This window comes from Osmerus mordax, chromosome 3 (genome assembly GCF_038355195.1).
Source record: "Osmerus mordax isolate fOsmMor3 chromosome 3, fOsmMor3.pri, whole genome shotgun sequence".
Lineage (NCBI taxonomy): Eukaryota > Metazoa > Chordata > Actinopteri > Osmeriformes > Osmeridae > Osmerus > Osmerus mordax.
The window spans coordinates 22,985,490-23,002,004 of record NC_090052.1 but is presented as its reverse complement, the minus strand read 5'-3'; the positions used below and the strand labels follow the sequence as shown (position 1 = coordinate 23,002,004).

Here is a 16,515-nt window from a genome sequence, read left to right as displayed (position 1 = left end):
CTAAGCACCAGAGTTGAGAGAGGGGTTTTATACAAGTGTATTCAACCTTTTAGAGTGTGTGTGTTTGTGTGTGTACATTCCATAAATAGAAGAGAGACTTTAACAGTCTCTGACTCCAGAGGAAAGGTTTGAAGACTTACGCTGAGGTTTTCAAGGTTACGCTGAGCCTGTCCCAAATGCTATCCTTTCTGCATCAGAAAACGGCTCTCTCTCTACCTCTCTCCATCCCCCCTACCTCTCTCTCTCTTCCATCACTCCCTCACTCTCCCCATCTCTCTCTCTCCCTCCTTTCTCACCTCTCTCCTACTGTTTATTCAGCCCTTCTCTGTGAGCGAGAGACTAATGCTATTATACCAATCACTCTGCTCAAGCAAGAAAATGAATAAAACGCCCCCAACACACACACACACACACCCAAGACTGATCCATTGCTTAGCAACACACCCAGTAGTCTTATTGTGATTCAGAGCTTGTTTGTAGCTTTTAGCTGGGCACTGTAATGACATGTTTAATGCAACGAGGGGGAGAGGGAGGGAGGAGAGAGGGAGACAGGTAGGAAAGAGGGAGACAGGGAGGAAAGAGGGAGACAGGGAGGAGAGAGGGAGACAGGGAGGAGAGAGGGAGACAGGGAGGAGAGAGGGAGACAGGGAGGAGAGAGGGAGACAGGGAGGAGAGAGGGAGACAGGGAGGAGAGAGGGAGACAGGGAGGAAATAGGGAGGCAGGGAGGAGATAGGGAGGCAGGGAGGAGAGAGGGAGACAGGGAGGAGAGAGGGAGACAGGGAGGAGAAAGGGAGACAGGGAGGAAAGAGGGAGACAGGGAGGAGAGAGGGAGACAGGGAGGAGATAGGGAGGCAGGGAGGAGAGGGAGGCAGGGAGGAGAGAGGGAGACAGGGAGGAGAGAGGGAGACAGGGAGGAGAGAGGGAGACAGAGAGGAGAGAGGGAGACAGGGAGGAAAGAGGGAGACAGGGAGGAAAGAGGGAGACAGGGAGGAGAGAGGGAGACAGGGAGGAGAGAGGGAGACAGGGAGAAGAGAGGGAGACAGGGAGGAGAAAGGGAGACAGGGAGGAAAGAGGGAGACAGGGAGGAAAGAGGGAGACAGGGAGGAGAGAGGGAGACAGGGAGGAGAGAGGGAGACAGGGAGGAGAGAGGGAGACAGGGAGGAGAGAGGGAGACAGGGAGGAGAGAGGGAGACAGGGAGGAGAGAGGGAGACAGGGAGGAGAGAGGGAGACAGGGAGGAGAGAGGGAGACAGGGAGGAGAGAGGGAGGCCACAGGGGGGCCTGGGGCGATGTATGGCAAGAGCAATAAACCAACATAAAGGAGGACTGAGAGGGGATGAGAGAGAGAGGTAGAGACCATAAGGGAAAGACAGAGAGAGAGAGGGAGACAGAGAGACCATAAGGGAAAGAGAGAGAGAGGTAGAGACCATAAGGGAAAGATAGAGAGAGAGAGAGAGACCATAAGGGAAAGACAGAGAGAGAAAAAGAGACAGAGAGAGACAGATATCAGAGAGAGGGAGGGAGACTGTGAGACATATCAGAGAGAGGGAGGGAGACTGTGAGACAGATATCAGAGAGAGGGAGGGAGACTGTGAGACAGATATCAGAGAGAGGGAGGGAGACTGTGAGACAGATATCAGAGGGAGGGAGGGAGGGAGACTGTGAGACAGATATCAGAGGGAGAGAGACCGTGAGACAGATATCAGAGAGGGAGGGAGATGTAGTAGAATGACCTTGGTGTAGTAAAACATGTGGTAGAATGGGAGGAGTACTGAGCAGAAAGACATGACATTAATAACCAGTCGACCCTGTAACACTACTGCAGTATCCACTCTGTACTGCAGTATCCACTCTGTACTGCAGCCGCTACAGCCCCTCCTGATGTAACATCAGCCTCTGGATGTTGCTGCTGTGTACACATGGAGTATAGAGGGGTAGAGAGGGGCGCCTCACCTTTGACCCCACCCAGCAGGGGGAGGGCTCTCTGTGCATCTGTGGGGCCGCTCTGCTTGCTGCTGTCCCTCTGCCTCGCCACGGCAACCGCTATACCCACAGGCGGGTGACGCCCCTCCCCTTCCCCCTCCCGCCCAAACGAGCGGGCGCTGTCGGGGCGCTCCTGCTCCCTCTTCAGCTGGGGGGGCACCCCCCTCAGCGCCCCCGCCCGCTCCCCCCCGCCTCCCGCCTCCCCCCTCATGCTCCCCAGGCCCCCAAAGGGCCCCCTGCCCTCCTGTCTGGAGGACCCCGGGGAGTCAGAGGGGAAAGTGCCGCTGTATTTGATCAGGCTCTGCATAGCAGACACCTCCCCTGGCTCGGGGCCTGGCCCCCCTGGCCCCCCCCCCTGGCCCCCCCCCTGGTCCACCTCCGGGTCGGTAGAGGGCAGAGGGGTCCAGGTACCGGCGCTGTTGCCCCTCCTCAGCCCCACGCTGGGCCTGTGGGTTGTGTGTGTGTCCGTGTTGGGAGGGGTGTGTGAGAGGAGAGTGCGGTGTGTGTGAGGTGTGGGGCGAGTGGGAGGGGTGTGAGTGGGCCGTGGGGGCGTGGAAGGGCTGGGTGTGTGCGTGCTGGGCAGCCAAAGCGGCCATGTGACTTGTAGCGTAGTTTGCCATTGGGCTGATGGGGTTCCATTTGGACTCCGCCCCCGCCCGCTCCAGACCCAATCGCATGGCATGTTTGGGCATGTCTCGGGAGTCTGGGCTGAACCGGGATTGGCTGGAGTACGTGTCAGAGGGCGGGCCTCGCTTCATGGCTGAGCTGCTTGAGCGAATCACAGAGCCCTCCTCTCTCTGATTGGACAGTTCACCCGTAAGGAAAGAACTGGTGGGCTCCATTATCGTCCTCTCTTGAAACCTGTAGCTCTCCCTCTCCCTCTCCCTCTCCCTCTCCCCCTCCCTCTCCCCCTCCCTCTCTCTCTCCCTCTCCCTCTCCCTCTCCCTCTCTCGCTCCCTCTCTCGCTCCCTCTCTCGCTCCCTCTCTCGCTCCCTCTCTCGCTCCCTCTCTCTGTGTTTGTCTTGCTTGTTGTCCCGCGCCTGTGAGGCGATCTGGATAGGCCCCGCCCTCTCTTCGTAAACCTCCACGGAAGGCACGTACGTTGGTGCGCTCACACGCTGCTCCCTGATTGGCTCCCGTGGTGTAGGGGGGCGGGGGAGGGGCAGGCCGGCGGGGGGGGCCCTGTAGGAGGCGTGTAAGGTTCCGAGGGGTGTGGCCACCGAGTCGTTCCTCCTCAGCCCGTCTGAGAGAGGCGCTGGGCTGGGCTCCTCCTCCTGGCCCCCCCTGCTGTCTGGCTCCAGGCCGGGGTAGCGGCCCGTAAAGCACCCCCCAGGGAGGAAGCAGGGCTGGGGGGGAGCTCTGGGTCGGGGCTCACCTGAAGTGGGCAGGGGCTGGGAGTGGAAGGACCAGCCCTGATCCCTCTCTTTGTCCCTCTCTCTTTCACTGTCTCTCTCCCTCTCTCTCTCCCTTTCCCTGTCTCTCTCTCTTTCCCTCTCTCTATCCCTGTCTCTCTCCCTGTCCCTCTCCCTCTCTCTCTCCCTCTCTCTCTCTTTGTCTCTCTCCCTCTCTCCGCTCCTCGCCCTGCGATCCTCCTCGGTCCTGCTGTCTTGGGTCAGGTCTACAACGCTGTTCTGATGGGTCTCTTCTCTGGACCTCTCCACCCTGTAAGGCCTGTCTCGCCCCCCCTCTCGGGGCGTCCTCTGGGGGGGCGTGGCACCGGGGGGAGCCTCTCGGGGGGTCCTCTGGGGGGGCGTGGCACCGGGGGGAGCCTCTCGGGGGGTCCTCTGGGGGGGCGTGGCACCGGGGGGAGCCTGGGAGGGGTGGCGGGAGGGCTGGCTTATGGACGCAGGCAGGTAGAAACCCTCTGGAAAACAAAACACACACAACATTAGAACCAGGAGTGTGTGTGTGAGTGTGTGTGTGAGTGTGTGTGTGAGTGTGTGTGTGAGAGTGGGCACCACTGACCTTGGTGTGAGTCATAGAGAGGGTGCTGAGCCAGGGAGTGGGGCTCCAGATGCCCCAGGGGCAGGTAGGGACTGGGGTACAAACCACCAGGGAGGGGAGGGTACCCTGGAGAGACAACTCACAGTATGACACAACGTAGGGGGGGGAGTCAGGTGGCTGAGCGGTTAGTGAATCGGGATAGTAATCTGAAGGTTGCCGGTTCGATTCTTGGCCGTGCAAAATGACATTGTGTCCTTGGGCAAGGCACTTCACCCTACTTGCCTCGGGAGAAATGTCCCTGTACTTACTTTAAGTCGCTCTGGATAAGAGCGTCTGCTAAATGACTAAATGTAAACGTACACACATGCACACACACACACACACACACACACACACACACACACACAACAGGCCAGTATATCCACAGACACACAGACACCCACACGCATATGCAGACACCAATACACACACGCGAGCACACACACACACACACAATGTGACTGGAGTCTGCCTGTGAGGCAGCTGCTGCTCCCAGAGACCAGGTCTTAATATAGAAGCAGGACTAGACGGTCAGGCTAACGCTAACCGCTAGCTAGGCCATGCCAGGAACCAAACGGAGGTGTGTGTGTGCTTGTGTGTGTGTGCTTGAGCTTGTGTGTGTGTGTGTGTGTGCGTGTGCTTGTGTGTGTGTGTGTGCGTGTGCTTGTGTGTGTGCGTGTGGGGGCATTCCCACACACCATTCCGAAGACACTTCAGAGACGTCCCTGTCATTCCTGCACACTGACAAGCGAGAGAGACGGGCAGCATTGGACACTTGCCAGAGAGGAGAGAGGGAGAGGAGAGAGAGGGAGGAGAGAGGGGGAGGGAGAGGAGAGAGAGAGGAGGAGGGAGAGGAGAGAGAGAGGAGAGAGGGGGAGAGGAGGAGAGAGGGAGGGAAGACAGGTAGAGGAGAAGGGAGGGTGGAGAAAGAGCGAGATGAGAGAGGAAGGGAGGGGAGAGAGGGAGGGGAGGGAGAGTGGCGAAGAGAGTGGAAGAAGAGTAAGAGAGAGAGATATGTAGGCCATGTCTCTAAAGACTGTGGTCAGTGGAGCTGCTGCTCGTACAGGCAGGGGGAGACCAGGGGGGAGACCAGGGGGGAGACCAGGGGGGAGACCAGGGGGGAGACCAGGGGGGAGACCAGGGGAGAGACCAGGGGAGAGACCAGGGGGGAGACCAGGGGGGAGACCAGGGGGGAGACCAGGGGGGAGACGGGCTGAGGCAGAGCCAGCAGAGCACAGGTGGGGGGCGCTGTCATGGCAGAGCAGACCAGAAGGAGAGAAGGAGGGGAGAACCATGATGGAGAAGAGAGAGAAGAAGAAGAAGACAGGAGGCAGAAGCAGCGGAACACAGGGCGGAGGCTGAATACTGGGGAAGGTTTCTAAAGCACTGACCTTCCCAAGCCCTGGGCACTGACACACTAATACTGCATGAAAGGGTGGGGTTTTATATGAATCAGTTAGTCTGTGGATAAGTGCATGTGCGCTCCTGTGTGTGTATGTGTGTGTGTGTGTGTGTAAGACAGTGTGTGTTACCTTCGTGAGAGTGGGAGGCCCATAGCTGAGACACCTGCAGGCTGCTGGGATTGGCTGATCGGTACGCAGGGTCAGAGGTCATGGGGGAGGGGCCAGGATAGCCTGCCAGGAAGGGGCTGGAGGCCGCTGGGAAGGCCTCGTCTGGAGGAGGAGACAGTTACCATGACAACCAGCACAACCACAAACCAAACAGGGAAACACCAAGGTCAGTCAGGTCAGGCCTCACAGGCTGTGTGTGTGTGTGTGTGTGTGTGTGTGTGTGTGTGTGTGTGTGTGTGTGTGTGTGTGTGTGTGTGTGTGTGTGTGTGTGTGTGTGTGTGTGTGTGTGTGTGTGTGTGTGTGTGTGTGTGTGTGTGTGTGTGTGTGTGTGTGTGAAATAGATCAATAAACCACGTTTCAATGCAGTTCTCTGGTATAATCACATATAAATGTACTTTGACAACAAACATATCACAATATATCACAATCAAACGTCACAACTTTGATGACTAACGAGCTGAAACCAAAAATTATACGACACAGCCAGAGGTTTCAATTCCCCCAAAATCTACCATTACCTCATATTTATGTATACACTAGGGATGCACGAAAATATGTTTGTCCAAAACCGAACATAATGAAACACTTTGCCGAAGGCTGACTCGGCTACATGCACACAACCCTGACAGGCATCTCTGGGGAACAGCAGGTCAGGTCTACTCCAGGTCTTTCAACAATTCTTTTACATTCTAGAAGACATTATGCCAACAAGCCCAATACAGCTTAAAATATTTGTGCAAATAATCCTCAAGAATGTAACGTAGGCTACTCTGTACGCCTAAAACTAAACAGTTCATTAAAAAGTAGCCTACATTGAAAAGCGAACATCTAAGAGTCCATCTAAACATTTACATTTAGTCATTTAGCAGACGCTCTTATCCAGAGCGACTTACAGTAAGTACAGGGACATTCCCCCGAGGCAAGTAGGGTGAAGTGCCTTGCCCAAGGACACAACATCATTTGGCAGAGCCGGGAATCAAACCAGCAACCTTCTGATTACTAGCCCGACTCCCTCACCCCTCAGCCACCTGACCCCCCTAAACGTGGATGAACCCATAACAGATGAATAATCGTCTAGCCTAGTTAGCCTACTTCTTCAGCAGTCTTGACGGACCGTAAACACTGGCTGTCTAAATATCTATTCAAAATTTAACTTCAAACTGAACTTTTCCAGGGTCATTCTGCATCTGTCTGGGACACTCTGACTCCGCCTCCTCACAGCTGGCGTCGGCTGCGTCCACAAAGCGTGCGTGCGCCGCACTCCGCGCTGGTGCCGCATGATCACATCATAAAAAACGTATTTGTTCAGTAACATTTCTCGGTCTTTCACTTATTCGGTTTACCAGAATAATTTCGGTTGCCGAACATTCGGCGCATACCTAACACCCCCCCCCCTTCCATGATCCTAACGGCCCCCCCCTTCCATGATCCTAACACCCCCCCCCCCCTTCCATGATCCTAACACCCCCCCCCCTTCCATGATCCTAACACCCCCCCCCCTTCCATGATCCTAACACCCCCCCCCCTTCCATGATCCTAACACCCCCCCCCCTTCCATGATCCTAACACCCCCCCCCTTCCATGATCCTAACACCCCCCCCCCTTCCATGATCCTAACGGCCCCCCCCCTTCCATGATCCTAACGGCCCCCCCTTCCATGATCCTAACGGCCCCCCCCTTCCATGATCCTAACGGCCCCCCCTTCCATGATCCTAACGGCCCCCCCTTCCATGATCCTAACGGCCCCCCCTTCCATGATCCTAACACCCCCCCCCTGCACTGGTACACGCGTGTGCGTGCGCAAGCAATCTGTATTCATCCTGTGGGAATGCTAAAGGCCTGCTGTGCTCCAAGAGAATCTCTGAATCTAAACCACTGCATTAAAACTGCAGTCCGTCAGCACACACACACACACACACACACGTGAGCTCGAGCACACACACACACGTGAGCTCGAGCACACACAATGAACCACTCCCTGCATTCTAAATCAACAGCAAACACAGCCTTCCGAATAATCACATACACACACACACACACTCGTTATGTAGTATCCTCTGTACTCTGACACTGTGTAGGTGGAACATTCAATTCCTAGGCCTATTAAAAACTGATTTAGATGTGAAGTGTGTGTGTGCGCACGTGCGCGCAGTGTGTGTATAAATCACAGAGCTCAATACTCGCGGCACTGCATGAGTGTGTGATCACCGACATGTGCAAACAATTTTGTGTGTTTTCAATGAATGCCCTTTGACTCAGCCTCACTGTGAAACCCAGCAGGAGTGCACACACACACACACACACGTGACACGCCCACACAGACCATTAATTCATGCTAGTCAGTGTGCTATCCTGCAAGTGAGGTTCTCTCTTCAGAGAGCAACACAACCTCTCTAGAGAGAGCTACATAAATAGAGGTAGAATAGAGAGAAGAGAAGAAGAGAGAGAATATAACAGAAGAGAAGACAGTGAAACAGGAGAGACAGGTTTCAGAACATTCGTTTAGGTGTTTGGGCATTTATAGTAATGTATTATACATCCTAGTGTGTGTTTTAAGATAAACGCACCACCTGCAGCAAAGGACACAGGAACTAACGGCACATAATGACATCATTAGGTGGTGAGAGCTGATCCCAGTTCCTCTCACTATGAACAGCGCTGTTAGGATGTCAGCCGTTCCTCCCAACTCAGGCTAAACACCAGGATCTCTCTCTCTCTCACACACACACACACACCCACACAGCCCCCACAACAATATGGATCAATCTCAGCAGCACCACTGGCTCTACAGCAAACACAAATGATCAACACACACACAGTTAGGATGAAAAACACAATCCACAGTTCAGCCTTCTTGCCACCACCAGAGAGAAAGAGAGGCAGATAGGGGGGGGGCATCATTTCTGTCAAATGTATTTCATTCTCTCTCCGCTATACATCTCTCCCTTTCTCCCCTTTACTTATTTATTTCCCTCTCTCCCCCTCCTCACCTCTTTCTTTCACACACACACACACACACTTCAAAAACAGCGAGTTTCCGTTGTTGGTAGTAGCAGGCTGCCAGAGCCTGTAAAACATTCTGACACACACAATACGCCTATAATGTACACACACACTCCCAATAGTGTGTGTACCTGTCTCAAAACACACAGGTTAGATCAGCTAGGCTTCCCACACACACCCACACACACCCGTAACTGCCTTCCATCAGTAGCCCCATCAGTGCTGGTCAGAGTTAACGGGGGGGCATCTCTCAGGATGGAGGTCCTCCTCGTTCTCTCATTAGGACCCTCCTGTGTGACATGATCGGACTCAGGAGAAGTGGTAGCGATCCAAGTGCGGGTTTTTAATGGTAGTACAGAGTAGTCAGACAGGCACAGGTCATCAACAGGCAAACAGCAAGGTAGGCAAGGCTACCTTCGGGTCACAGGCTTGGGTGTAACAGTGGCTGGCAGGAACTTCAGAGACTAGTTTGAAAGAAATTGCGATTTCCTGTGTGCTTTCATTATTCACTAATCAACAGAACTAGTTATTGGATACTAGTTAGTATGTTCTCATGTAAGCTTGCTATTAATAAGAGTAGATTGTGTCTATGTGTCAGGGTTAATAGATGTTCGTGATCAGGAGACAGTACTGGGTAAACGTCCTTTGTCATGACTACAAGCGCCAACTATGATCTCTCTAGTCTGAGTGGTCATGTGTTGGGAGCTGTGAATCTCTTTCTCTGAGACTGTTGTAACGTCATTACTGCCTGACTGTCACTATCTATGTTTACATTCCTGTGCCCTATAAAAGATGGTCCTCCGGCCTTCAGAGCCGGAGGACCTCACATGATTGAGACCTAAGCCTGGTGTTGTGTTGTCATTTTATTGTCAGAGGTCTGGTTTTCTCTCCCAATCTGCAGATTGATAAATACTTATTAAAATCCAGAACTCAACTGAACTTAGTCACTCCGTTTATGAAGAGACGGACAAAACACTTTCTTCATCACTAGGCACAGAGCAGGTACAGATTTCAGGCAGGGGTTGTTATCTCCGTTTCTAGAAAATCCAAAGGGAAGAGCAGAAGAATGGTCGAGGCAAAAACAAAGGTTCGGTACACATAAATCTCTTAGATAAGTAACGCTCAGTATTGCATGTAAGACCTAACTAACAACACTTTGCAGTGAAGAAACAGGCTAAGCTGGTATATATAGATCGAACATCTAATCAGGCAAATGAGGTGCAGGTGTGAGTGTGTGTTGAGGAATGTCAAAACTCTGGTGACAGTGATCTGGGAAGGGGAGCCGCCACTGTCACACTGTGTGACGTCTACCACAGCTCCTAACTGGCCGGCTCTAGGTGGAAACAGTTGCTAACTCCGCTCATGTTAATACGCACACACGTACCGACACAAATGGATATTCTTAAAAGGTGCACACACAAACACACACCTCCCCCCCCACATCCAACTGTGGATGTACCTTTTAGCATGTGACCTGACAGCTCAGTTCTGCTCCAGGTTGTTAGTACAGGGTCTAGAATAGTACAGGGTCTAGGATAGTACAGGGTCTAAGATAGTACAGGGTATATAATATGCTGTTAGCTAATGCTCTGGGTATTCTACGTGCCATAACATGCTCATACAAGCGCGCACACACACACACACACACACAGCTTTCCCACACAGGTCTTCAGTGTGTGTGTGTGTGTGTGTCGTTTGTCTGGCCATGACAGGTTTATTGTAGAAGGGAGGCTGGGCTGTGTGCTCTCTTAAGGAGCCTGTTTTCTCCCCTGAAAGATTCAATTAATCTGAAACACGACATGTCTGTGGTGCATCAAACACACACATCTAAACACACACACACATCCAGTCAACATGAAATCGGCATGCTCACATTAGCACACATGAACACCAGAGCAAATGGGTGGTCAGGAAAAGAAGGGGAAGAAACAGGGGAAGTCCAGTGTGTGTGTGTGTGTGTGTGTGTGTGTGTGTGTGCGCGTTTATGAGAGCCAGCAGATTTATCTAACCATGTATAAATTCATGTGGCTGTTGGAATAAATCTCAGTATGGAAAGACTCTGGAGAACTGTAACAGAACCAGAAGAATCCCACGTTACCATGCCTACGCAATCAAGCTCAAGCTCTAACACACACGTAGAAAACTAGTACATACACACAGAAAAAGAGAGCTTGTGTGCGTGTATGTGTAACAGAGGTGGTTCAAATACCAAGCTGTACTGGGGGATAACCAACCATTGTGATCTCTAAAGAGATTAACAGTCTTCCAAAGGCCCAGGATAGTGCTAGGCTTTAGCTCGCCGAGTTGGCACTTTCCTCATACTAGAACCAACCCCAGCATCAATCCCTCCCGACAGATGGCTTCAATATGGTGGTGCTCCAGCACCTGTCCAATAGGAGGTCTCCTGGACATACCAGTCCTTGTCTGATTGGTCAGTGGGGGCTTCTGGACCCAGGTCTAGCCTGGGAGCAGGACAGCTGGGCGGGACACAGGCAGGATCTGTTTTTCAGTTTGTCGTTTCTTTCTGTTGTCCGTTGCCATGCGTCTTGGACAGAGAATTGAGTCCACAACAAACACTTTGAATGTTTGTGCTAAGCACATTCCCTAAGTCCCTTCAAATATGACGATCAGCTACAGTAGATGGTTTTGGTAGCGATATACTTCAGTACAGCTTAACGGCCTGTATCACAGGGCAGTGTGTTCAGTGTGGGTGGACCAGCACTCCTGTTCAAAGGAGAGATAGAAGCGAGAGAGAGGGTCACAGTGTGGGCAGAACAGACTGCGTACCCCCCTTTCCCAGGGAGCAGCAGTGGGGGGAGGAGGCCGGGGTGGTGGAACAGCCTATTTGGACTGGCAGTATCTAACACATTTACATCTTACAACCGTCCTGTCTCCCCACACTTAGCTGCTTTCACAGCGAACGCTTTAAGCTCATTTTTAACACAGGACTTGCAGCAAAATGGCCTCACACACACACATAAAAACATGCACGCACAAACTCCTCTCCGCACACACACACAAACCCTCACACAAAAGCGATTCCTCCACACAGATCGGCCCATTAAACAGACCAATGTTTCCAGGTCATTTTAGAACCAGAGCAACAGTGAAAGTACCATCACTTTGGCTTTGATACCCTGCAATAAATCCGTAAAAATGCACTCCCAGCACTCTCTCCATCACACACACATTTTATCATGAACACACCACACCAGTTGCTCCAGTTTTGATCCCGATTTATCTGAGTATTAAATAATGTTATTCCAGTGCGTGCGTGTGCCTGCCTGCATGTCTGCCAGTGTCCGTCTGTGTGTGTTTGTGCCTGCGTACGTCTGTGTTTATGTATGTCTGTGTGTGTGTGTGTGCCTGCCAGCGTAGGTCTGTGTGTGTGTGTGTGTGTGTTACATCATACAAGACATCATACAGGGTCCATGGATAAGAGAGCCTACTGGAGCAGCAAGCTCTCAAACAGCCTGACGGATGAGAATCAAGAATCTGCCATCTTCAGCTGGGACCACCCCACCCCCTCAACACACATGCATCCACACACACGCTCACAGTTACACACACACACACACACACACACAACCCCACACACACACAGCTGGTGCTACTGAGCACAAAAGCAGTGATAGGGATGTCACAACATAAACATGGTCAGAGAAGCGGAGACCAGCTGATTCTGGTCAACCTTACGGAAGGCCTAGTTCAGAAAGAGCTGATTTTACCACAGCAATATACCCTTGCGCTCTCTCTTTCACACACACACACATCACTTCCCAACAGCGCAAGGAGTGCTCTGTGCTCTTATCAGATTTTCTTTTTTTACACCTGTCTTCACAGAGCTCTAAGCACGCATAAAACACACATATTTATACACTTAGGACTTCACTCCCACCAGGAAGACTAATAATCCACTGAAGAACAGTGTTTTTACACTGACCTGTACTACAGCACTAGGCTACCAATGAGACAAGATCCATCACATCCACAAGACCCGCTTGGGTGTGTGTTTCGTAGCGCCTGCGGTAGAACCATTTCTCGGCTATTACAAACCAAACACGAGAGCAAAACACAAGCAGCGAATTTCATATTTTTACGTGTAAAATCTTACTGTGTTTGTCTATTTGAGCTCGTCACTTACCCCGTCCAGGGCCCGACTTTTCTGGAATGGGGGACTTAAAAGGCTTCTCTTTCGAACAGTCAATTTACAGCCATTTGATGTAAAGCCTAACCGCTCATCGTACACTGAACTGTAATCATCTCTGCAACCTTAAGTTAATTTGTGGTATTTTAGTGACCGTACATCTTGAAGCAGTTGCTGTCCATTCAACTTACTGGCATTGCTCATGCAGGTCAAATACATAGCTCACTTACTATGATGTTGATGTAGGTTAATGGCCGATGGCATGAATTTCCCAGAATGGAGAGGCGGCGGATGCCCCGAGCCCAAGTGGCCGGGCGAGGGAGGGAATCTCCCGGCTGCAGCAGCGGCTCCGAGTCGGTGAGACTCCATGGCGATCCCAGCCAGCAGCGGCGGTGGGACGTGGACGGATCGGGGGGGACCGAAATCTCTGCCATCCATTATCCACAACGGGTAAACTTATGTAAAAGAAACTGTCCGTTTTGGATATTCCGAAAAAGCCACGGTTGGGCTAAAATACCTCTAGATCTCCAAGCGAATCCGAATCCTTTTCAAACATCCCACTGACCTATAAAAACACGAGGAAAAATAATTTGACACAGAATCGACAAGAGGTGAGATTGAGCAAAGTGCAGTAAACAGATGGTTTGAGGATTTCGTCGTTTTCTGTGGAACGCTCGGCCCATTAAACGGCCAATGACGCAGTTTAGAAAAACACTTTAAAAACTAAATTTAGTACATTCGCTGAAACGTGCAGAGAGCTCAAGACTATATTCGGTTTTAATCTATATTGCTGTCGTTTACAATTCCTTCCATAAGGAACTAATCTAATGAGTTTCGAACCGTAAGCTTTTCCTCCCCCACCACATACCCGACCGTTCAGCCGTTCCAGGGCTACGCTTCTTGGGCTACAGGCACAGAAGCTTCGCCGTATTTAGCTCGAGAGGCAGGGACGCTCTCCGCCTTTAGATTCAAGTCGCCCCAGTTAAAACACATTGCCATGGCTACATTTTAATTTCTGTGTCAAAACCCTGCGGTCTAATGAACAATGTAGGGTTATAAACAACAACGATTCCCGATGTAAACTAATAGCCTACACATAAATATCTAAGGAGCATCAAATATAAATTTGAAACTGTTTAAAAATAAATAGGGTTGACCTGACTAGTGTTAATAAGGTGGGTTTGTGGTGTGTAGTTCACTATTGATGCGGATTTAAGGCAATGTGTCAAACATAGACACGGGTGCAGCCCATAGAGAAATCAAAACAGCCCGTTTATATTGGGCTGTTTCGCCCAACTCCCCGGTAACGTTTGATTAAGGATTTAGGCCAAAAATATAAACCGAGACAAGTCGCCACAGCTCTTTATATGATGACGGATAATACACCATTTACAACAAATTGCAAGTTAACCTATTGTTAATTCAGTTTTATTCGTGTTAATGAAAATAGGCAAGTAAGAAGCAGACGCATGAAGGCATCGAGAACCGAAGGCGGTCAGCTTGTCGAGTTATTTCCATTTCAAAACCTTAACGGTTTTTGGCTACTTCATAAAGTACTGTTCATTGTGCTTAAGCAATAGGCCTATATATCCTACACATGTTTTGATTAAGTGTGAGATAATTAAATACAATTAAAACTCATTCCAGTCCATAGGCTACACAGCACTGGCTAAGCAAATGTTTAGGCTAGCCATCCACTCTTACATTTCAGAAAGTCCAGGCGGCTTAATTGACCACAGTTTGGAACAATAGCAGTTATAGATAAGTTAAATGTAAAACTAATGAGCAACATATTTAACCAAAGTAGACTAAGTTTAAAATAAGAATTAACCTTCAAAGTGAACAAGCCGCGGGCTGCTAGATCACACCATAGCTCGTGATAGCCTACACGGGCGGGCGAACCAAATAAAGACTCTGGAAATTAGGCTATGTTTAGGAGAATTTGGTTATCCGACATAATTCTACAATCAATTCTATAAAGGCAATGACAGGTCGGTGAATTGTTTTTTTCTAATAGTTTCGAGTCTCGGAAGGAAAGGCTGCTTCGGCCACGTTTCAAAGTTTTCGGTTCTACCAACAACTCGCTACGTTAAAACTTTCTGGAAGGAAATGTCCCGAGAGTAGGTGGATTTGCTTTCTATTCAAGACACAGCAAATCTATTTTGTTTCCGAATTATAGCGCTGGGACCAGCTCCCCGCCTTTTTACTTCACAACAACATAGCTTGCAGGCTAATAACAGAATTGTATCAGCTTTATAAGTATCGACGGTATGACACCGCTTCAGAAAACATGTCGTCCTCTTACTTGAACAGGAAAATATGAAGAAGAAGATGTTTTAAATCTTCAAGAAATCCGAGCGTTTGTGAAAAGATTTGGAGTAGTCCATTAGGCTACAGGCCTGTCCGAAGGTACGCTATGGGATAACATTGGGGGATGAGGCCCCCCTCGCGCTTCTGTAAACTCTTCTGCAATGAAACAAGCATTGTTTTACAAGGCCCGCCCCTCTCCACCCAGAGCGACACACTCCACGGGAAATTCTTTGATTGGCTGAGAACAGTGTCAATCGCCTCGATGTAAACACTTTGGCTTCTCGCCAGTTCTATAAAACCAATTATGGTCCAAGGAGGTTGAGCCGTTTCAAGGTCCCCTCTTCCTTCAAGATGAATGATCAAAACAAGTAAAGGGAATTTTGGGAGAGGCGGTTTCCAGGCAAGTCCCCTATTCCGCACTGATTCAAATAGACTGGAACGATCGTGAACGCAGATCAGATATTCTGCCCAGTCAGGTTTGACAGATAGGCGGGAAGCGTTATTATTTTTTATTTTTTTAACCTAGCCTATGAAGGGCGGTCTATTAAAATAAACCATGTATATTTCAGCCTCCAGTTTAAGCTGAACTGGCCTGTGGATTTGACCATGTTTTAAGGGTTGAGTTCCTGCTTCATTCCTGCACACAGGGGACAGAAACTACAACCATCAGATAGTCTCTGAACTATCTGGATGTAGCTAGGCAGGCTATAGGCTACAACTCTTAACAGTCTGTAGCCTATATGTTAATACGTAGGCTACAGTTCAGCAGCGTTTCTTATTCCCCCACCCCCCTCCCAAAACGAAACAATACAAAGATTTATGAACACCCGTGATTGATCACAAGACATGACAAAACATAGGTGGGGTGGTTGACTCAAATAGGGTTTCCATAGTGAGAAGCCAGCACGGGGCCCGAACATGGAATTAGCATTAGAAGAAGATCAAGTGTGAGGACTCATTCTGACCATTATGCAGAACCGAGAGAGCGAGGGGGTGACGACCTTTATAACACAGAACGTGTGAATCCACGTCCAAAAATCTCACATTAATTCCATATATTTAGCGTGGCTAGGGGGCCTCCCTGCTTAGAGTCCACACGTACCTTCTGATTTAACCGCTCTGCATTTCAATGTTACAAAAATGTTGATCCAGAAAAAAAAAGAAAAAAAAGGGCTGTTTCAAAATACCCATGTCAAGTTCCCGTGAAACGGTTTCAAGGTACCCCCACCCCCGCGATAGAACAGTAGTGGGAGAGAAGGACACCGAGACGGGAATGGAACTAGGAGAAGCCATTACTAACCAAGACGAGACCGGCTCATCTCAGTAACAGTCTCTGTCTAATTAAAACAACCGATCAAGTAGGCAACAATTAGAGACTGGACGGACAAACGGCGACACGAACCTGGCACCGCTGTGACCGTGCATGCGAGTATGCTGCGAGCTCCAGACTGGACGAACGAGTACGGAGCTGTCCCGGACGCTCCACACTCTCACCCCGCTGACCCCTCTACTCGCTCC

General features: G+C 50.4%; 1 protein-coding gene across 1 annotated transcript in view; it reads right to left on the bottom strand.

Annotated features, from left to right (window-relative positions):
• Positions 1-15,069, bottom strand: part of tnrc18 (trinucleotide repeat containing 18) — a 40,886-nt gene extending 25,817 nt beyond the window's left edge. The window contains 6 exon segments of the mRNA XM_067232772.1: positions 1,954-2,342; positions 2,344-3,847; positions 3,949-4,053; positions 5,499-5,639; positions 12,918-13,252; positions 14,993-15,069. Coding sequence (XP_067088873.1) covers positions 1,954-2,342; positions 2,344-3,847; positions 3,949-4,053; positions 5,499-5,639; positions 12,918-13,125 — 2,347 coding nt within the window. The 5' untranslated portion in view covers positions 13,126-13,252; positions 14,993-15,069.
• Between the last annotated feature and the right edge of the window lie 1,446 nt (positions 15,070-16,515).